This window comes from Pecten maximus, chromosome 6, assembly GCF_902652985.1.
Source record: "Pecten maximus chromosome 6, xPecMax1.1, whole genome shotgun sequence".
In the NCBI taxonomy this organism is placed as follows: Eukaryota; Metazoa; Mollusca; class Bivalvia; order Pectinida; family Pectinidae; genus Pecten; species Pecten maximus.
In genome coordinates, this window is record NC_047020.1 from 20,110,727 (window position 1) to 20,135,280 (window position 24,554).

The window sequence follows — 24,554 nt, forward strand, 5'->3', positions numbered from 1 at the left end:
TTTTTCATTTTGTCACGATTTATTGTTAATAAAATATACAACTTTAATTTTCTTAATATACATCTATATCATGTAAATCAAGTGGCCAGCACTTTTGACATTTGATATACAGTGGCTCGGATTAAATAACTATAAACTACAAATGGAATGTATGAAGTCAGTCAACACAGATGTAAAAAAGAAAGCAGGTAGATAAAGTATTAACAGAAATAACAACAATGGTATATTAATATTGCTAAGTTACTGGACGGATTCATAGAAATAGTACAATACCAAAATGTATACTCGACAAGATTCATAGCTTGTCACCATTTCTGATGGACTTCTTTGTTTATGACATGAATGTTGTGTTTATAAATATTTATAAGTTACCTCACATAAAATTCTGTATTTCTTTATTTTCTACATTTACATGTACATGTACATATATTCATCAATTTTGTTGTAAGGGAGAAATTATCTTTAAGTTGTTTTTCATCCAACATTCAAGCTCAAACATCACCAGTGAGTACCGTTCTTAAATTGTTAGTTTTGTTTCTAAGTATGCAGGATTTACCAGGACTAACAAATTTCCTGATATGATCTCCATCATTAAAACTATGATGTCATAATATGTCAAGGACAACAGTACTCATTAAATCATATGTATTATAGATTCAATTATCTGATTAAATTTTCATCTGAGAATGTTTACAAAATAGAAAATTTTGAAGAGGAATGTTCTTATGATAAAATTTGTGAAATCAGACTAGCTGATATGTGCTATATGATGAAAAAATGTCAAGGATAAGATGTTCAGAATTTTTTTTTCCAATAACAATCCACGAATCATAATTGGAATCTGGACACGGTCACATCCAAGAAGGGAGACAACTCTTGATGGCAGTTGATTACACAGTTCCAGATGGAATACGACCTCCGAGCTTCGTGATCACATCCTTCATCTCAGCAATTGCTGAAACAGAAAAATGTATCGGAAAGATTGAGTTCATTTTGAACAAAGTCCATAGAACTGAAGGATATTGAGTCAAATATGAAATTATACCAAAGGAAAAAGGAAATAATTAATTTGAAATTAAAATAAATAGATTTTATAAAATGTAATAATGGTTTAATTGAAAGAAAGGAAACTACTATGTTATCTGTCAAAACTTTCTGGAGTAAACCTGGTAATTTTTAATCACATTTTTTTCCCCTTTCAGTTATATATTCTAATTATTATCATTGGGTCATTTTAATATTTATTTTACAAGTAATAGAAATGAAAACTTGCATCATTAAATGTATATAGAATCCCCTCCCTAAACATATTCTTTAGTATATTTCAAATACATGTATACCCTTTTAGGTAGATTCTTATCATGAATGGAGACATCTTTTCAATTTCAGTACAACAAAACCAAACCAGAATGGTACGAACAAATAAGAACTTACACCTAACAGGTAATTAAAACCAAACAGATCTAACTTAATTAAACAAAGTTGACAGTCATGATATGTATTTTTTTAAGTATAAATTCTTCATCAAATAACTGATTATGCAATGGTAACCAACACAATAAAAAATATAAATAAAACATAAATAATTTAACATGCTACTCTGCTTTCCAAATACTGCCAAAGTGTATGTGAATGTTTTACACCTGGAAGTGAATGTTACATGAAAATTACTAGTAAGGATGAAAAAGAAAAGAAAATTGACTGCGAAAACTCTACCTTCTGATAAAGATTAAGTTTATCCCCATGACCATCCAGTAATGATATTAATATTCTCACATATGTTTACCCCAACACTAACACATACATTGTTTGAGATCCTGATTTTCCTCCATCAGCTCATTGTTACGACTGGACAAGAAAACGGCATCCTGTATGGAGTCCTCCAGCAGTTGTCTGTAGCGTTGGTCCAAGGCTGCTTTCTGTTCCTCAAACATCTCTCGGTAACTACGAAACGTCTGAAATAAATACATCTCTTGGTTAATATGAAATACCTGAAATAAACACATCTCTGGGTAACTATGAAAGGTTTTCAATAAACAAATTTACTTTCATCCAAAATATTTCATAAATGCATCAATAAATACGGCAGTCAACAGAGTAAAGGACTTGCTTAATGATACACAGTGCCCATGCAGGGACTCGAACTAGTGGCCCTTTGGTCACAAAGTCCTGTGTACTATACTATTAGTCCACTTTGTCTATTGACAATGGTCCCTCCATAAATCTAAAACTATACACAACAACTTAATAGATAAGGTGGTAGTGAGGTTTGACATGTACAATGTATAAGATTACCAATTACAGGTAATGTTACATATAACAGGTAAGAATGACCCTACTTTACCACACAAGAATTACCTGTGATTGGTGTATAACATACCTGGAAGTGCTGAAGCTGCTGAATTTCCATCTCGTCCTTGTGAAGTTTATACACATCTTCCAACTCCTTAGCCAGACGGTTCTTCTCCTGTTGGAGAGTCTGCAGCTGAAATGATGAATTGATACTATTGTCACACAAAGGATTCATAATAAAATACTTCACTGCTGTATATTACTGGATAATTAAATCACTGAAGTGAAATGAATAGCATTATCAATGTTAATAGTGTAACAGGATGATACAAAGGAATATCAACATAACGACCAAAAACTATTGAATATAACACATTAACTTAGAGTAACGAGACAATTCAGTGAAGTACAGTTTCCCCACCAAATGTGAAGTTGCATATCAAGAATGCACTGATGATAAATAAATCTGATGAATATTTACTGATAAGTGGTGTCCTTTTACCATGAAATTGGAAAGTGTCACTTATGTAATATTTGAATGCATTTCATGTATAAATTTTAATATGATAACTAATTATCAGGATTCAGATGTGAAAACGAAACATTAAAAGAGGCAATATGACTTATTTGATCTATGATATTGCCCATTCTAGGGTGTCAAATCAACCATTCTTATTTATACTGATAATATAACTTAATCAAAGTTAGTTATTTTACAATTTAAACATATTATGTTGAAACCCCTTCCTGAATTAGAAATATTTGACACGAATCCAGTTAATTGTATTAAAAAGAAAATATTACACTTTAAATGTGCACACAGATGTATCAGGATCATACTGTATGGACACTGAATATCTAAAGTGGTACATGGAAGAAAGATTTTAAAAACAATTTTTTTCATGTACATGGGCTCCATCACTGTAGTTCTAAAGTATGGGTTAGAGTATCAAGCCTTTGGTACGTGGCACACTGCCTCAATTAGGTGAACCCTATGCCCCCAGTATGAAGTGCCAGTGTTAAGAAGTATATGAGATAGAGCCTGGACAATATTTTTCTTTGATACTGGACAAAGGTCACAATGTAGGTCAGGGTGACCTACTTTAGGTATGCGACACCACCTCATTTAGATAAATATATGCCCCAAGTATGAAGTGCAAATGTAGACAAGTATATAAGATAGAGTCCGAACAAGATAATGTGCTGAAGGACATTCGGACAGAAGGACGTACAAACACAACACACTATAGTTACCCCCCAAGGACAAAGTTTCAAGTATTATCCAACCCAACAAAACAAGGCTCATTGGGATAGTGTTAAACCTACTTAATCTGATACCCTGTAATACACAACATAGTGGTCAGATTACTTAATAGTTTGGTTTGGTTAATTATTGTTTAACATCCTATCACTATCAGCAGCTAAGGTCATTAGCTCCCCTGTGTGCCAGATGCATGCATGTAGTGAATGTTTGTGTTTTGGGAGGCTACGTTATGTTCGTGTATGTCTTCTTGTGATAGTGTGGAACTGATGCTGAATTTATAGTGCTATCTCACTGAAGCATACTGCTTAAGACTTCCAGCAGGATACCCCTTCAGGTCAAATTATTCTGACAATGGCCAAACTAGTCATCCCAATCCCGAAAATTCTGAGCACTAATTAAGCTGGTCAGATTAGACAAGATGTCAGAATATAAAGGCATTACATGATTCCTGAATGCACATGGGCTAGATTAAATAGGGTTTAAAATACACATGGGTTGGTTTATAAAAGTTCATAGATCTAGAACCAGTATTAAAATATTATATCAAAGAGAACTTTTGTCCTCCATCGTAGAAGAGATCCATACCTGGTAGGTGATAACCGATTTGTTGGCCTTTAGTTCCACCACCTGTATCTCCAGACCTGCCCCCTCCTGCGGAGTGTACTTTTTACCATCAGTCATTTTAACCTGGATTTCCAACTTCTCCTGTTCAATCTCGAGATTCATCTTATCCAGTTCGTCAGCCACCATAGCTTTATGCTGCTGTTCCAACTGGTGACGTTCCTCCATCTGTCAACACAGTGTTAATCATACGGGAGGTAAGCTTTCTTATCTACCTGTTTATTTAAACACACAAATCTGTACTGATGGACACAAAATTCAGGTGATCATATTTACACTTCAAATAATTAACACATTACTTTCATATTACAGTGCAAACTGAAGCTACTGTTATAGCATGGCACGTTTCTGTCTTGTTTATGTGGTTGCTATGGAACCACAAATATAAATACAATGAATAATATGTTAGGGCTGTTCCAGGAAAACATACATAGGACAGGGGGAAGGCACTTTAATAAATTACATGTGGTGGGGTGGGATCAAATTAAAACCATATCTATGGGTTGGTGGAGTTTGAAATAAACTGATTCTGTTGTTTGGTATATTTGATGTGTTTGTACTATTTTTCACTTTAAAATTGCTTCTATACAAGGGTACCATTCATAAAAAAGTGGCTATGTGGGAGGGTTATCAAAATTTTAAATCACCTCTATGGGTGGGTCCCCTAATTTCAAAGTGCCTTTCCCCCTGGAACAGCCCTTACATTGGATAAGTACAAAAGTTTACACAAAATAATTTGAAAGCTTCAAACCACACAATTAAGTACATGAATATTTCATGTTAATCAGTATAGTAGTTATAAAAAATATATTCACTTATCATACCATCAACATGGAAATATATACATTATCATATGACAAACACACAAAATTTTGAGAAAGTAAAATTAAGAACAAGTATGGAAAATACCTCTACTTTCTGCCTGACTTCTGCACTTCCCTTCATTGCCGTCATCTGGGCCTTGGCACTCTACAATCACAGTACAAGTAAGACCAATGGGTCAATATAGTACATGTATTACATTTTATCTTTAAGACCATTGTGTCAATATAGTACATGTATTACATTTTATCTTGTAGATTTTAATTATAATTTTTACCATTTTTCGCCATTTATAACCTAATGCCTCTCACCAAAACTTTGTAACACATATCTCTGAATTTGTAGTTCTTTTTAAGGAACATGACACCTTTTTGACTTCCCTTTATATATGACCATGCTATTTTTCCATATCATCTTGAGTGAATTTTATCAGAAACTTAATTCAGTGTCAATGATCTAAATATGGAAGGATCAAACAGAAAACAAAGAAACAGAAAGTTATGGAATGCATGTCTAGTTGACTATGTCTTTACCATCAATTTACATATGTCCTACCACACCAACTAGATATCATGCATCAAGGCAGTGGTTATCAGCAGGTGAGCCTGACTTACATTAACTGGCTGATTAAACTTGCTCCATGATACCTTTGTTTGATAACAATTCTATATCCCCTTATCCTCATGCTACCTCCCTTTATTACCTTGTTACCCCCATTTATGACCTTGTTCCCTCCCTTTTTGACCTGCCTACCTCCCTTCATTACCTTGTTACAATATGTATCTCCCTTTATTATCTTGTTACCTCCCTTTATGACCTTGTTTATTCCCTTTATGACCTTGTTACATCCCTTTATTATCTTGTTACCTCCCTTTATGACCTAGTTTATTCCCTTTATGACCTAATTACCTCCCTTTATTACCTTGTTACTTCCCTTTATTACCTTGTTACCTCCCTTTATGACATTGTTTATTCCCTTTATGACCTTGTTCCCTCCCTTTATGACATTGTTACCTCCATTTATGACCTGATTACTTCCCTTTATTACCTTGTTACTTCCCTTTATTATCTTGTTACCTCCCTTTATGACCTTGTTTATTCCCTTTATGACCTTGTTTATTCCCTTTATTACCTTGTTACCTCCCTTTATTACCTTGTTACCTCCCTTTATTACCTTGTTACCTCCCTTTATTACCCTTTCCACTGACCTCCCTTTCCTCTCGCTGTTTGTCCTGAACATCCTTTAACTGCTGTTTGAGTTTTTTCAAAATGTCTGTCTCTCGCCTCAGCTTTTCCTTCAGTTCATGTATAGCAGTCACTCTCTTTTTGGTTTCAGATTCTGAGGATTTTCCTGTAAACAATATTATGAAATTTATTAATATATTTGGAACACTACCACCACAATCATTCAAATACGTGTTGAAAATATACAAAAATAAGTTATATTCTGTTACCTTCGATTGAAAATCAACAAAAGTTAACCTTTCTTAAGACGAAAAGGCTTGATTTTTTTTTTTGATAAGTAAATTAAACTCACAAATTTGGCTCAACTGTATATATGTTAAAACTGTGTACAAGTAATTTCAGATATAATACTGTAACTGAAAGCTATCATATTTTGTATGGTGAGAAAGTCCAGCATTATGAGGATAGAGAGAACTGTTATTTACCACTCTCTGTCCACTTAGAGTATTCAGCAATCCTCTTCTGTAGCTCCTCATTCATTACATCAACCCCTTTCCTCTTTTCTTTATATTGGAGAGTCAGCTTTCAATGAAAGATATGGTGACAGGTTTAGAAATTGATACATATTAAAGGTAGACATAATATTGGAAAATGAAAGTAATTTGCTCATACTTAAATGACATACTGTAATAGACTTAAGTAGAATATAACCATGACAGGCAAATGACTTCCCCTAAACTATAACTATAACATACAGTAATGCCTTTATTTTTTTTCAATTTTAACAGAGTTAAATATCTTTTTTTATCTTTATTTTACCATTACATAAATGTGTAATCTATTATAGGCACTTGAGATCAGATTCCACAATCTACTATATGATGTTATGCAATATTCACCATTAGGACTGTGATAGAATTTCTCTGTGTGATTTTCACATAATAATATTGTGAAACAAGCATATATGGCTTCTTAATCTTATTATGTAATGACCAGTGTTGAGGGAATATGGAAGTTCCTCTGATGTACACCTTCTACCATAAATATGTCAGATTTTTTTACTATATCCGAATAGTTCTTGAAATTAAGATTTCAGTAATGAGAAATAATGGATGGACAAACCAGGATCTCATCATGAGCTCCTGAGATTAGCTAGTTACATTGCATCAGGATTCAGGACCCGACCCGACAGGACAGGACATACATGGGTAACACTATATGCCCCCCTCCCCTCCCCATTTCATGGCGGGGCATAAAAGAAAAGAAGATATGAAGATGTGACTATAACAAGAATGAAGTTTTGTTAAAACACTTGTAATGGGTATGAATTCCTGTATTCTGTGTTAAAAAAAATCGTGTATTCTGTGTTATACAAAATCGTGTATTCTGTGTTATATGAAATCATGTATTCTGTGTTATATGAAATCATGTATTCTGTGTTATATAAAATCCTGTATTCTGTGTTATATGAAATCATGTATTCTGTGTTATATAAAATCGTGTATTCTGTGTTATATAAAATCGTGTATTCTGTGTTATATAAAATCGTGTATTCTGTGTTATATAAAATCGTGTATTCTGTGTTTTACAAAATCATGTATTCTGTGTTATATAAAATCGTGTATTCTGTGTTATATAAAATCGTGTATTCTGTGTTATATAAAATCGTGTATTCTGTGTTATATAAAATCGAGTATTGTGTGTTAAGGATAATACTGATGAACTACCTGGTCCTTCTCTTTCTGTAGAAGTATCATCTTCTCCTGTAACTCCTTGTTGCCCTTCCTCACATTGTCTGTGACCCACTCCAGGATACCCTAAAACAGCAAACTTTATCTATACCCCCGATATAACCTTCAATGTAAAATGATATAGAACATGCAGTTAGTAATTACTTATCAGTGTTGTGGGCCATTTTGCATATACAAGTACAATGCAGCTATAGGCTATATTTCAGTATTTTAAATCGTTTATTTTTCATGAAAGATTTTATAATAGTTTAAAGTTTTGCTTGCAAAGCCTCACAAAAATAAAAACTTCCAAGATTTTTTTCATTAAATCTTACATGAAATGAAAACTTAATGTTCAATATACAACTATCCAAGAGTGTCCAAGACTTTTGAACTCTATCCATATAAAGTACACACCTTATTTGCCAAGTTGATTTTCCTTTCCTCCTCAAACTTCTGGGACAATCTCTCACGCTCTGCCCAAGTAGACTGTTTGGCTATTTGTAGGTCTTGTACTAGGTCCTGTTAGTGTAGATAAAACATCATTAAAACTAGTTCCCTTTCATACATATACTTTTAATCAGTCTTGTATACTAACTGACATAATCCAAACACTAAAATGTGACATGACTGTCCTTGTCAAAAAAATAAAATACCCAAACTCTGTTTTGTACCTCACATGTACAGATAGACAAACAGCTTTAGACATGGACAAGAGACCTAACAGGCCTGTACAGTTCACCTGCTTCTAGAGCAGCATTGAAGTAGATTAGGTCAATTATGCAGATACTAAGCTTGTTACCACCCTATTCAAATATAAATAGAAGAAGACTAGGTTTATTCATTTAAATATATTTTGTAGCCCTTCATTCAAGCATACAATATATTGGCCCAATATCAGGTCTTAGTTATAGAGAAATCCTTGTTTAAATTTGTTTAACACGTTTGAACCCTTTGACCTTGAATGTAGGTCAAAGTCATTCATTTTAACAAACTTGGTAGCCCTTCAGCTCAGTCCAGCATGCTACAGGCCTAATATCAGGTCTCTGGGCCTATTGGTTTTTGAGAAGAAGTTGATGTTTAAAGGATAAGCTGACGCTGGACAGCTGGACAACGGATGTTGTCGCACCACAGCATAAGATCATCTACTCTTCGCGCAGATGCGCCAAAAGTGGCATTTACGAAACTGGCTCTATTGATTCCTGTAGCAAATGCACCCCTATGTTCAAATCTGAGACAACTTTGTCAATTTAAGTCACTATTAATTATTATATAATCAAAACATTGGCTTGATATACATTTTACAACCCCCATCATCCACCCCTCCCATCCATAAGATACCTTGTAATGAATTATGATATAAATTGTATTTTACATTTATGCGAATATTACATCCAGAATTACCAGTTTAAACCTACCTGCATCTTTAGAACATCATCTTTGTTGGGTTCTGAGGATGAAGCAATCCTGTCACGTAGTTTAGAGATCTCATCTCTTAAGTCCTGGATAATGTCACTGGAATCATCCTGTGGGGTACAACATCATCAGATTATATGCTGGACCAATTATTCTCACTGCCTGAGGAATTGTTGTGATTTGATTTTTTTTTTTTTTGGCAAATTTGTAAATCAGAATAGAATTTATCTGCTTTCTGTTGATCTCATGGTCCTAAGCATGGCAAGCCCAGTGATCGTCGTCAGATGGAAGTGTATCACATTACAAGACAAAGATTACAAGAATTCTGTTATTTTTCAGTCCTTCAATGTAATTATTAATGCATTCCTATTTTTCTGATGAGGAATAATTAAATACTATCTACATGTGTAATAAATTGTAACTTAAAAGGACTTAGAAATTAACACTTATGTACTAACCATGATTTGCTTTATTACAATTAGCATATGATTGTGGTACAGATTTTGTTTAATGCATCTTGTATTCAAATGTCCAATTATATAATAATTTTAAGTCATATATTTTCTTGCACAATTAAAAAACATAACTATGATGGAACAAACTTTAAAACTTCATACTGACTACTTCAAATATGATCTGAATAGGAATGCATTTTAAAATTAATTCTTATGAATACACATTTATTTTCTTAATACTTAAAACTATTCTCTAGGTAAATACTGTACGATAATAAAAATCTGCCTCTGCATATAAATTTTGTATGAAACAAAATAGATAATGATAGTGTGCTGAACAAGTAAATGTCATGCTGCAATCATATGATAAATATTAAATACATAAATTAAATCACAATAAGCTTGAAGGACATTCAACCAAAATAAAATTCAAACTTCAAATTAAATTTTCTGGAGGTATTTTTTTTTTATTCATTATGTGATTATCATATATGCATTCTTTATAAAAAAAACCCCAAAAAACAGAATTTATATCCAAAGTCGAAATTAAAAGTAGATGTCATTTTTCTGAATTATTCTAACTGTAATTAGTCTATAGAAAATTAATCTTTACAATCATACTGTAATTTTCAAGTAAACACAAAATACATAATCCATTATTTTTGTTTTATCTGAATCTACTTTGTCAGTTTTGAGATGTTAATATCATTTTTGAATTTGTAAAATAAAGACGGAACTAACTTCTCCAAAAATGTTTAATTTGAATTGAACTTTGTTTATATAGCATGCAACTTTAGTCATCAGGTCTGTTAAAATGTCTAAAGACCCAAAAACAGAATTGAAAAAAAAAAAAAATTCATAATTATAATATATATAGAGATACCGGTATACTGTAAAATAAAAATGTCATAATTATAATATATATATACAGATACCGGTATACTGTAAAATAAAAATGTCATAATTAAATTTATAGAGAAACTGATATACTGTAAAATAAAAATGCACTTTACATATCATTTATGTCAGATGACCTTTTTTATGTTAAAATCTGTTTAATCAAAACATTTTAATTGCTCTATGGCAATATACATTATACGTATATATGATTCTTAAGATAACCACACCTACATAATAAGTATACTGTGAATACATAATACATATTGTATATAATGAATGTACATGTTTTGATCTATATCAATTTCTGTAATACACTTTTGTAAATTACTTAATTCATTGAACCATAATAACAACAACACAGTGTCCTTGCTTTCTCCAAATACTTCTTTAAAGTTCAGACAATGATAAGGACAAATTAGACCTAATTTTTTTTAATGGATTATTTATCAAACATTGAATATGAAGTGTATATCATTATGATATGTAAGTACTATATGTGTATTTAGATGTTGGTTAGGACAGGTATTTTTTACATAATTCTTTTTTTAAAACCACACATTTAAGGTTTACATGAAATTAACTTTTGTTTACTTCTATATTAATAACCAAATTAGTATACAATAATTTGTTGAGTGTTACTCCTCATATCAGTACAATATTTTAAATTTTAATTAAGCAAAATCTTATAACAATGTTCACATATTATTGTTATGTTGTTAATTTTCCCCATATAAACTGTTAAACTCTTTACTGAATTTTACCTTTCCATCAACAAAAGACTGTACAAGAATAAAACAGTTTTTACATTATTATATATATATCAATATGTCAAAGGGTTCATCTTATAGCCTAGGGTTTTTAGTGTACTACTGTACATGTATAGAAATATAACGTGATCAAGCTAGGGCCCAATTGTCTCAATACAAGAAGGTGTGGCCATCACTGACCAAATTTGTACTGGAAACCTCAACGTGTTAGAACTTTTCTACATTCTCCAATGCAATTTGAAAATCGAACCAAGTTTTTTTGTTTTTGCCATTGGCACTGATAGCAACTAACAGCGTGAGCCCTGCAGACCTTTTAAACCTCCTTCATTATATTCAATGTACATTTTTTTTATATTTAAATTATAGTATCATGAATACTTTAATGTTTACATGTTATATATATATTATGTATATGTATGCATGTGTAATTTATATCTTTATCAAACACATACAGCTTACTGGTACTAAGTGGAATATCCTTGTTAGCAGATAATGTACGTCTGTCCTAAAAACATTCAGTATTGTTTATTACAAATTATTACACAGAACGTCTGACACAGATGTACACAAAATTAATTGTGTTTTTGTAATTAAGTTTAAACATGCATTTTATTTTATTTCCAAATAAAACTTTTTAGTTTATCAGAATTCTGTAAAACTGATAAGATCTTCTTTCTTTCTTTCTAGCTATAAAAATATTGAATTTCAAAATTTGTGTTTTTCGTTCTTTCTAGCTACAAAATTATTGAATTTCAAAATTTGCTGATCAATACTTCCTTTCATTATTTCTCAATAATGAAATATACATCTGGTGTGTCAGTAATGTGGCCTTATTATCTGAAATCCATCAAACTCTGGTATCTGTCAAAATCCCAACTTATATACATGTGTATAATGAATTATGTAACAGTGTATAAAAGAAGCAAAATAAAACACATAGAAATAGAATCAGTGATGGTAGTTTGACCCATAGTGTCTCATGCAGTTTGTGATGGAGGTGTACTTACATACGGGTTCTGTGTGACGTCCATAACAAATGTGATCAAGGTGGACATGAAAGTGACATTTTTAATGATGACGATGATGTTGACTTTATAATCAAAGTCTATGAATTGAATAAAAACTTTAAAAGGCATGATCCAATGCTGAGTGTGCAACTCTAGATATTGTCTTCACTTGACAGCATAATCATATACAAGGGTATAGAGAACTTTTAATATGTGGCATTTTTTCAATGAAGTATTCATTCCAGTATGAATGCAAGACAGTTACATGCATACACCATCATGAACATTGAACACTGTTGTTCTGTAATGAATACCTATATTTACATAATTCTAAATTCAAAATTACCTGAACATCAGTATTCCCTAGCAACACCTAAATGATTGCTTCTTATAATGATCTCAGGTACATGGCAAGTGGGAGGAGTGTCAAAATTAAACTGATACCACTGCATTTATACTCATATGAATTGAAATTTCTTCTGGTTAAGTTTGTATATGGACTAGAGTTGGAAAAATAATGATATATATGTATATACTGGTACATATAAAACATGTTGTTGGACAACACTTATATTATTTTAAGAGTTATCATTCGTAACAACTGTTTCTATATCCACTAGCTATATATAGGAGTGTAATGATTATTTTACATGAACAGAATTATTCTGAATATAGAGTGATGCTTAAGTGATCAACAAATGGAAACTATTTATATTTCATTATAAAAAAATAATTTATGATGTGAAAATAATCATAACAATGTCTTCATTTTGTGTTTTCTTCAACACAACTAAATAATTAAACCAAACATTTGCTCATTTAAAAAAATGCTTTATCAAAAAGGAATTTGGGACAAATGCTGCATTATACTGTGACATATTCTTTTGTACCTTCTTTCCAAAAGAGTTCAAAGAACACTGTACATTAATTTCAGTGATCCAGATAGTACTGGTTACATATAGGATGTACAGTGGGTCTGAGCTATATTGATAAGAAATTAATTTCATCTCCTATTGTTCACAAATTACAATGATATCTAATTTTAATTTCCCTATTATAAAATTTCAGCTTTACCATATTCAACTTGACATGGTTCTTGATGGACTTGGCATATGAAGCATACTGTAGTGTGGTATGGGTTTCCTGGTGGGTCCGATCTGGAAGGTCAAAGGTCACAAAATAACAGGTAAGAAAATATCTCGGACATATAAATAAAAAGTTATCACAGCAAATTCTGCAAGGTGGGAAGTCAAGGTAAAAGTTACGTGGTATAGGGTGTTTGTTAATGTTATCAATATTTACAATTAATTTGTAAAATTGTACCCTAGAATTGAAAATAGGTTGTGTTCCTCATTAAAATTTGTCCTAAATTTACAACTACGAAATTTGCATGTGTCCTGAATTAACAATTAAGAACTACTTCCATTGAGTCTTCACAAATTGATTTAATTTTCTTACCTGTTGGTGCCACAACAGCAAACATCATTGTCACTGCATTGCCACCCAGAGACTCCTGAAACATGGAGGATCATATTTAATAAAAAATTTTAAAGTTTATTTTCAAATGGCACAAGTTTAAATTGAATACTTGAATACAAGCAATGTGAAAGTTACAAGGACAGTTCTGTATGTGGAAGAGGGATCTTAAGTCTCTTCCATATCGTCTATTTAAACAAAGCAATGCCAAATTGAATTGTACACTTACTCTATTAATCATCTCAGTATACATACATTATAATATTATAGTATAGTCATTACAAAACACCTATTGATTACAATCTCATACAATTCATACTTCAGTATACATACATATAATATTATAGTATAGTCATTACAAAACACCTTTTGATTACAATCTCATACAATTCATACTTCAGTATACATACATAAAATATTATAGTGTAGTCATTACAAAACATCTGTTGATTCGATTACAATCTCATACATTTCAAACCTCATTATACATACATATAATATTATAATGTAGTTATTAAAAAAACACCTAGCTGTTGCTTTGATAAGGGATATCTCGTACACTTCACTTCTCGGTGTACATAGGCTTCATTGGTCATTTGACAGATGAAGGTGTCACTGAGCATAGTCACAGAAATGTCACACATCAAATACAATACTGATTGTGATATACGTCTATCCATATACATAATTATCAACCCAAAGCAATTGCTCCATTACCTATCCACATACATAATTACTAACCTGAAGAAATTGTTCCATTACCTATCCACATACATAATTATCAACCCAAAGAAATTGCTCCATTTCCTATCAACATACATAATTACTAACCTGAAGAAATTGTTCCATTACCAATCCACATACATAACTACTAACCCAAAGAAATTGTTCCATTACAATGTACCTATCCACATACATAATTACCAACCCGAAGAAAATGTTCTATTACCTTTCCACATACATAACAAGGATGGATAGTATTGCAACAGCAATACAAAGTCCCCTGCCTGACCTAGGAGTGCACCTGTTCATTTCCCATTTTTTAAACTGTTATACTGATCATGTATACCAAGTTTCATTAAAATCGGAGAAGTACTTTAGGAGGAGTTGTCCGGACAAGCCTCAACCAATGAAAAGCCGGCGGCCATTTTGAAAAATGTTTTTTTGGAAAAAAAAGAAGTGGGATGCACAACTTAATGTTATACTGATCATGTATACCAAGTTTCGTTAAAATCAGAGAAGTACTTTAGAAGGAGTTGTCAAGACAACTGTTGCGTGACAGACAGACAGCAGAGGGACAGAGGGTAAACCTAAAGTCCCCCCGTTTTTCAAACGGCAGGGGACTGATTACTAACCTGAAGAAAATGTTCCATTACCTATCCACATACATAATTACTAACCTGAAGAAATTGTTCCATTACCTATCCACATACATAATTACTAACAAGAAGAAATTGTTCCATTACCTATCCACATACATAATTACTAACCGGAAGAAATTGTTCCATTACCTATCATGGTTCCATTACCTATCATGGTTCCATTACCTATCCACATACATAATTACTAACCTGTAGAAATTGTTCCATTACCTATCATGGTTCCATTACCTATCCACATACATAGTTACTAACCCGAAGAAATTGTTCACTTACCTATCCACACACATAATTACTAACCTGTAGAAATTGTTCCATTACCAATCCACATACATAATTACTAACCCGAAGAAATTGTTCACTTACCTATCCACATACATAATTACTAACCCGAAGAAATTGTTCACTTACCTATCCACATACATAATTACTAACCCGAAGAAATTGTTCCATTACCTATCCACATACATAATTACTAAATCGAAGAAATTGTTTACTTACCTATCCACATACATAATTACTAACCTGAAGAAATTGTTTCATTACCTATCACGGTTCCATTACCTATCTACATACATCATTACTATCCCGAAGAAAATGTTCCATTACCTATCATGGTTCCATTACCTATCATGGTTCCATTACCTATCCACATACATAATTACTAACCTGAAGAAATTGTTTCATTACCTATCACGGTTCCATTACCTATCTACATACATAATTACTAACCCGAAGAAATTGTTCCTTTACCTATCCACATATATAATTACTAACCGGAAGAAATTGTTCCATTACCTATCATGGTTCCATTACCTATCCACATACATAATTACTAACCTGTAGAAATTGTTCCATTACCTATCATAGTTCCATTACCTATCCACATACATAATTACTAACCTGAAGAAATTGTTCCATTACCAATCCACATACATAACTACTAACCCAAAGAAATTGTTCCATTACAATGTACCTATCCACATACATAATTACCAACCCGAAGAAAATGTTCTATTACCTTTCCACATACATAACAAGGATGGATAGTATTGCAACAGCAATACAAAGTCCCCTGCCTGACCTAGGAGTGCACCTGTTCATTTCCCATTTTTTAAACTGTTATACTGATCATGTATCCCAAGTTTCGTTAAAATCGGAGTAGTATTTTAGGAGGAGTTGTCCGGACAAGCCTCAACCAATGAAAAGCCGGCGGCCATTTTGAAAAATGTTTTTTTCGAAAAAAAAAATAAAGAATGCACAACTACATGTTATACTGATAATGTATACCAAGTTTCATTAAAATCGGAGTAGCACTTTAAGAGGAGTTGTCCGGACAAGCCTCAACCAATGAGAAGCCGGCGGCCATTTTGAAAAATGTTTTTTTGGAAAAAAAAAAAAAAGTGGGATGCACAACTTAATGTTATACTGATCATGTATACCAAGTTTCGTTAAAATCAGAGAAGTACTTTAGAAGGAGTTGTCAAGACAACTGTTGCGTGACAGACAGACAGACGGAGGGACAGAGGGTAAACCTAAAGTCCCCCTGTTTTTCAAACGGCAGGGGACTAATTACTAACCTGAAGAAAATGTTCCATTACCTATCCACATACATAATTACTAACCTGAAGAAATTGTTCCATTACCTATCCACATACATAATTACTAACAAGAAGAAATTGTTCCATTACCTATCCACATACATAATTACTAACCGGAAGAAATTGTTCCATTACCTATCATGGTTCCATTACCTATCATGGTTCCATTACCTATCCACATACATAATTACTAACCTGTAGAAATTGTTCCATTACCTATCATGGTTCCATTACCTATCCACATACATAATTACTAACCTGTAGAAATTGTTCCATTACCTATCATGGTTCCATTACCTATCCACATACATAATTATCAACCCAAAGAAAATGTTCCATTACCTGTCCACATACATACTGACAAACTTGAAAACAATGTTTCATAACAGTTAAACATTGATTGATACAGGATTCTAGATTAGACATTGTTTGGATTGGATTTTGAGATTTGAGTGTTGACCACAGTACACACCTGTAGGAGTCTGGTCACTGTGGAGTCCCTGTATGGAACAGCTGATCCCTTCTTGTTGCCTCCCAAAACACTCAGCACATTGAGGACACCCTGTACACTGCAAAGCCCAAAGTTGATTATTTATATACACCAAGTAAATTGAGGTAATATGTACAATACAAACCACAATGTTTTATTTATAGAAACCAAGTATGTTGAGGATACCCTACAAACCTGAAAGGTGTTTATCTATAGACACCAAATAAATTGAGGATACCCTACAAACCTGAAAGGTGTTTATTTATAGACACCAAATAAATTGAGGATACCCTGCACACTTCAAACCTACAGATTATCTATTTACAGACAATAAATTGAGGATACCCAGCAAACTGCAAACCCCTACCCCAAATTATTCATTTATAGACAGACTTGTGTTGAAAATGTGACCTCTATAAACAGTGATTTCCCTCAACTTTTTCATTGATAGCATTTTACTGTATACACAGGTAATTCTTTGTTTTTGTAGACATTTGAGTGATATTTTACAGACAGATATCTGTGTTTGATATCGGTGAGATAACATACCCAGCCATAACTTGAGGGTCTGCACTGCCTCGGTGATCTGTACCTGTGGAATAAATAGATGAAAAAAACTATTTTAAAAAATAATTTACTAATTTAACGAAGAGATTCTGTTTTGTTATCCAACGACAGGAAACCTATTCAGACATTATCAATATATATATTTTTATTCTGGCTTTGAAATTTCTTTAAAGCAATCAATGAATGGTTGCCATGATCTTCTACCTATAATAAATGTCAAGAAGATGGATAATGTTGAAGGTGCTAAAACATAAACTGTAATCGACCTACTAAACACAGCTGTTCCTATAAGAAAAGAGGATGGGTGCATTCATTAAAACATAAAAAAGATTTTACCTCACTTATCTTCCAATATAATCTGAAGCTTCAGAACCAAAGACTCAGAATTGTTTTTTGCTACATAAAGCTATACATGTACATGCAAATGGGAAAAAAAAGCTCGCTTATTTTCCACCCACTTCAGATTTCGCATGGAAATTTGTTTAATTAAGACAGCTTCTTTTTGTGTTTTGTAAGCACAGTGAGATTATTAGGTCAAATATGGTATGGTGACATTACCTCACACCTAGTACATAAGATGTATTTATATAGGATATAAACATTCATTTGTCTGTACCTGCGAGGTCAACAATGGTGATGACGGAACGGACACCAACTTTACTGGATTGACGTTCCCTCTGCTCCACGACAATGGTAAATATTGCATTAGCTCTACAAGTAAACATTCAACACTTTACTGATGAGTTTTATCATATCCTAGATCTATGTTTAACGTGTCTCCATAGAACACATTAATATAAAAGGACATCTGCAATATATGTAACATGTTACAACAGCACATTAATATAAGTATATATAACCAGCTATTTTTTTCACATAGCTTCAGAGCAATATACAGTACAACAGGTTAATTCATCAATTAATCATGTATTGTTGTCTCTTAGGACGTCATGTTTTTGTCCTATAACACAGATTTGTTTCCTGATTAACATAATCTATGATCATTAATGCCTTATTCAATTATGATACTGCCAAATTTTATCTGCAGATTTTATGTATGAAATAAATCCTCTTAATCTAAGTAATTATATTAAAAAGGTTTAACAATTTGTGTCTTTCTTTGATTAGTAATTCAAAATAAAAATTACCAAAACTGACAATTAATGTTTTTTCTTCAAAATCAAACAATTTTATGTACCAGGTAATATATTAAGAGTGTTTAATCATTTGTTTGTGTGATGTAAGTGTACATATCTTTAATTAGTGATTTCAATTTATTAGTGCTACTGGCAAGAAAAATACTCAACTAACTATTTTTTTTGCATATTGTTTACTTTTGCATATACAAGGGCTGATTGATAAGTTGTGAACCTCGTATTGAAGGAGGTACTCAAGGATGTTCTTTTCAAGTCCTACTATTCTCTGACTATATAGGGCCATTTACCCAAGGACTGGTCTCATTTGGTTAGTTTAATATCACGAGGTAGTACTCTAAATAAACAAGACAAGCGGCTTTTGCAAAATGGACAAAATCGGTTAGGGTTAGGGTGAAAGAGTCTGTCATTGACATGACTGCCATTCACGATTGTGGCTTTAAATTGATTGAGCATCTGCTTTATTCACCTGATCTTGCTCCATCAGACTTAAATCCATTTTCAAAACTGAAAACAGGTATTTCAGGCCCCCTAACCCTTACCCTAACCCTAAGATGCTGTGGATGACTTTCTGAACAGCTAAGAAGAGGATTACTATAAAAGTGGCATTGAGGCCCTTAAACACCGCTGGCAAAAGTGTACAGATACTGATTATGTTGAAAAGTAATACAATATGTCCAGCAAAATTCAAATCCTACAATACAAGGCTCACTAATTGATCAGTCCTCGTATTATGTGTGGCATCTCATCGAAGCAAATCTACAAAAAAATTTAAAATGCATCAAACTTTGAGACCATTCCGTCAATCAATTACTTAAGCTTCTAAATTCACACCTCGCCCTGTGTGCCTGTAGATCAGTAGCCCCCATCTTCCTTGCTCGTGTTCCCTGCTCATACAACCTCAGCATTTCATCATATCCAGACACTACCAGCTCTGCTAGCCCATCCACGAATCTAAATACAAATAAAGCAAATTACAAAATTATATTTCACTTCACTCTGTCTTCCAGTCCACAATTCAGAAGTTTGTATAACAAATGTACAATAACAAAATGTAGAGATAGCGTTAGTACACTATCAACTCTGTAACACTATCCACTAATCCAAATTAAAATGTACAGTTAGTGTAACTACATTATCAACTCTGTTACACTATCCACTAATCTAAATTAAAATGTGCTCAATTCACAGTGGAGCATTTTTTAATAGAATGTTCCGATTTCAAGCACATTCGTGATAAATACTTTCGAGTCCCGGACATGAAAACCCTTTTCAGTTCCGTGGACTCGAAAACAATATTTAGCTACTTGAAAGAAATCGATCTATTTCATAGACTTTGATGTCTTTTACGTTACTGTCTTTGACGTTCTATTTATAACAAAGTTCACATAATCTATTCGTACATATTATTTCATATAATCTATTCGTACATGTATATATTTTACCATTTTTAACCAACTTTTTTATCATTATGATCTAAATATACAATACGGATGCTTTTAAAAATGACAAATTTTATCTGATTTTAACTTTAAAAATAAAACTTGTTAGTATATTGTTTGGCCCTAAATGACCCTAGTTGTCGATGGGCCGTAAAACACAAACAAACAAACAAACAAAAAATTAAAATATACAGTTAGTGTAACTACACTATCAACTCTGTTACACCACTCACTAATCTAAAACAAAATGTACAGTTAGTGTAACTACATTATCAACTCTGTTACACCACTCACTAATCTAAAACAAAATATACAGTTAGTGTAACTACATTATCAACTCTGTTACACCACTCACTAATCTAAAACAAAATATACAGTTAGTGTAACTACACTATCAACTCTGTTACACCACTCACTAATCTAAAACAAAATATACAGTTAGTGTAACTACATTATCAACTCTGTTACACCACTCACTAATCTAAAACAAAATGCAAATACAGCAAATTACATCATTTTAATTCACCAACAACTTTGTCCACAAATTCCTGGAATAATTAACCCTTAGTTAAGTACTAAGTTGTATCTGTTACTCACATTCCCTTGTGTGGATGCTGTCTAATTTTCATTGGATTGTTGTGAGGATTCAGGAGGTCAGTCATTTTCTCATCAAGGACCTAGCATAAATTATCAATGTAGCAGAATAAACAAACTACATAATGTTTATAATCAACCATTAATTTACTGGTTCATTTTTTGATACCTTTTCTGAACCAGGGTATCCAGTAGACCCTTGAGAGTATGTTTTTGACTCCCAAAGGTCATATTTCATATTTGACTCTTGGGTAAATTTGGAAGAAATGTCTATTTGACATACATGTACTTTATATGTTCTACCCTTCACATTTATGAGAAATAGTGATTTGACCTCAGAATTTGCTGAATCCCAAAGGTCAACTGGATGCCTTGTTGATACCATGATATATATTATAATTAACAGATCATATCTATGGTGAAGATACACTTTAGTCTCTTGACCATACAATTGGTGTGTACCACTTTTTCTATAGTTTTCTAAAGAAAATATGAAGATTGGAAAATTCTTGAGATTGCATGACCAGTGCACATACAAAATAAATCAAATCTCTGAAGAGAACATGTATAAATACACCTCTTCTTGACAACTGATATATCTTTCAAACAACATATTCTGGCTATTTTTTCTGCTGGAACAATTAGATTTCAAAAATGTTGAATCTGTCTAAATTGATAGTAAAAAATTGTGAGTTCCTGTCTCAGATAGAAAGGGTAGGTAAGTATGTAAAGCTGTTGACTATGCTGCATGCCTCTTACCTCTAGATAGGACACAGTAGTGAAGAATTCTCTGTTACTTTTCTCAGACATCACTTGGCAGACTCTCCTTATGACCTATTAACAAACAAAAATTGTATTAAGGTATGATGTTACCCATAATTTATTTTTTCATTGACATGCATACTAAAACAGGAAACTTTGAAAGTAAATTTAATCATTTAATATTTCGTGAGTTTTGAATGTACTATGACATACCTGGTAATCACAGAAGAAATACTGCATATACTGTTATATTATTGTTGCATAAGCTAGCCATGAAAGTTTGTACCCACAGAATAACATGAAAGCTCTGAACCATGAAAGAAAGTACACGCAAACATTTCATGTCATACAGTACCAACAGTATGTTCAGAATTCTAACTTTTGAAAAAAAAAATTACCTACAAATCCAAATGTCTGATTTAAGTAAGATAAGAAATGATATTAAAAAGAAATGTTTGATATTTAATTGTAACATAAAGGCATACTTACACTTGGGGCTATCCCTGGTTCACTATCAGTACCATTGATCAGGTAGCTTTTCCCAGACCCCGTCTGATAATCAACAACAGTGTAATGATGAATTAAAATAATAATTTCAACCATATGGAATACTTCAAAGTAGTAATATATGAAATTCCAATACTGTACTATCACTATTTTGGAGAAATTAACTGAAAACTGACAGTTACCAGATGTTGGTATGATGACTTCCTGTCAGTTACAATTCTCATTATAACTTGTACATAACCAGGTATACATTATATCTATATACATGTATATGAACTCTATACAATTGTCTGGTAGGTAAATTAAAGAAAGAAGCGTGCAGTGTAAATTGCAGGCTTACAGCAGACACTGCTATAGCAATTCACTACCCAATTGTAAAATATATGATCTGTAACTTAACTTTGTATCGGTTTTTTTAGGTTCAAATAAATCTTATTGCTCAAGAAGTAAAATTAAAAAGTACTTCATATAGTGTCCTCATGTACGAGGAGATCCTTTCGATGAACGTCATTCATACACCTCAATATTCTGGTTATGAGATAAATGAAGTTATGTATCTAACAGAATTAAGAATGGACATCATGTAAAATGTTTTAGGATTAATGATAATAAACTATCAATACGATCACCATACTCTCCCTTCAATTAGTTTTTTGACAAATATGTTACATTTGTTCATGTTACCTGGTAAAGTCCTTTCATCATAATGATAAAGCCAGAATGATTTCTTGTTTTAATAATGTAACAAAACCGGTGATGCACTTGGATAAAAAATATACATACCTAAGTTAATTTAGAAATTATTATACATGTACACAATATTATCACTTATACAAATGGCTATAGTACACAAAAATGTATAGTACCACCATGCAGGTATACAACTGATAATATTATCAACTTTTAAATGATGAGTAAAACTTACCGTGCCTAAAGCCATAAATGTAACATTGTAACCCTCCATGGCTCTCTGCAGCACTGATTCACATTTCTCTTTGAAAATCTGATCCTGTTAAAAAAAGATCATGTTTCAATTGATATTTTTATCTGTAATTTCATGTTAACTCATTTATTTATCAATTTTGATATTGGATGCTTATATCTATCAATATATAGAATGCTTCAATATTCAGATTCTTAGATTAGCTTCATAACATTCTAGTCCAATAAGAATTGTGATTATCTTATTTTTAATACTTACATTTTTTGCATCACTTCCATATGCTCCATCAAAACTAAATGACTGTTCCTGGAAATACAACACCCCAGTTTATTTACATGTACATGTAAATGTATATATATATATACAGCTGATTAACAAATCTTTACATATTGATGTATCTGCTCAGATCCTATAGGTTAAATATGATATCACCCCTAATTCACTTAATATCTTTCCGCATTTGTACCACATTATTTCAACATATTTTATATTCAGTGATCGATTCAATTCAATTCGAGTAAAAATTAAAAACTGCAGAAATATTTACATTTTCTAAGGTATAATCTATCCTGGATTTCAGACAATATGGAAAAATACATGTACATCCCTGCTTTAACATGAAGTCTTCTTTTCTCCATGAATGAGACATACACCTAATAGAAAGAAGGCCACCAATCGGTCAATTTATTATCTGACGTTATTGTGCAGACTTTGACTCATTAATTTCTTGATGTTTCAATCTCTAAACATTGTTGAGTAAGTCACAAATTGCTTTTTAATTACCTTTCCACCAGTTTCCACAGAAATCTTGTCACCAGATACCCTCACAGCTGTCTTTGCGCCTTTATTGGCCTCATCAGAGGTCAATGGTCGGCAACGAGCCACAACCTTGATGTTTATATTTTCAGGCTGAAATCATGTCATGTAAATCATATTTTTTTTTCAAGAAATATAAATATTTCAAATCAAGGACTGAAGTGTTTTAAGTTCTATGAACAGGTTGGGGAAAACTGCCAGTATTATACACCAGTTCAAGTATGGATTTGTTACTAAAAATAGCAAAAGTTGATTAAACAGTAAATTTAGAAATATATTTCTTAATGGCTATTAAATTTACGACAAGGTACAAAATGTTTTACTAAAATATGTTTTTAACTGAAAGCGTTAATGTTATCTACCT

General features: G+C 32.2%; 2 protein-coding genes across 3 annotated transcripts in view; one reads left to right on the forward strand and one right to left on the reverse strand.

The window, feature by feature from the left end:
* Nucleotides 1–24,554, reverse strand: part of LOC117329193 (chromosome-associated kinesin KIF4B-like) — a 25,350-nt gene continuing 796 nt past the window's right edge. The window contains exons 2-24 of one of the 2 annotated variants that reach the window (XM_033887002.1): nt 24,158–24,283; nt 23,633–23,680; nt 23,357–23,440; nt 22,414–22,476; nt 21,922–21,996; nt 21,166–21,245; nt 19,961–20,080; nt 18,589–18,683; nt 17,955–17,997; nt 17,388–17,484; nt 13,918–13,972; nt 13,534–13,616; nt 12,460–12,468; nt 9,333–9,440; nt 8,332–8,436; nt 7,912–8,001; nt 6,670–6,766; nt 6,208–6,350; nt 5,087–5,146; nt 4,142–4,345; nt 2,381–2,485; nt 1,805–1,955; nt 1–955 (exon numbers count right to left, since the gene is read on the reverse strand). In XM_033887002.1, the coding sequence (XP_033742893.1) occupies nt 891–955; nt 1,805–1,955; nt 2,381–2,485; nt 4,142–4,345; nt 5,087–5,146; nt 6,208–6,350; nt 6,670–6,766; nt 7,912–8,001; nt 8,332–8,436; nt 9,333–9,440; nt 12,460–12,468; nt 13,534–13,616; nt 13,918–13,972; nt 17,388–17,484; nt 17,955–17,997; nt 18,589–18,683; nt 19,961–20,080; nt 21,166–21,245; nt 21,922–21,996; nt 22,414–22,476; nt 23,357–23,440; nt 23,633–23,680; nt 24,158–24,283 (2,106 nt within the window). In that variant the 3' untranslated portion in view covers nt 1–890. The remainder of the gene's footprint in view (nt 956–1,804; nt 1,956–2,380; nt 2,486–4,141; nt 4,346–5,086; nt 5,147–6,207; nt 6,351–6,669; nt 6,767–7,911; nt 8,002–8,331; nt 8,437–9,332; nt 9,441–12,459; nt 12,469–13,533; nt 13,617–13,917; nt 13,973–17,387; nt 17,485–17,954; nt 17,998–18,588; nt 18,684–19,960; nt 20,081–21,165; nt 21,246–21,921; nt 21,997–22,413; nt 22,477–23,356; nt 23,441–23,632; nt 23,681–24,157; nt 24,284–24,554) is intronic. The other variant, XM_033887003.1, reaches the window with a different exon arrangement.
* The window catches only part of LOC117329195 (histone PARylation factor 1-like), a 17,929-nt gene continuing 11,938 nt past the window's right edge, over nt 18,564–24,554 (forward strand). Inside the window, exon 1 of the mRNA XM_033887008.1 lies at nt 18,564–18,665. Within this exon, the coding sequence (XP_033742899.1) occupies nt 18,663–18,665 (3 nt within the window). The 5' untranslated portion in view covers nt 18,564–18,662. The remainder of the gene's footprint in view (nt 18,666–24,554) is intronic.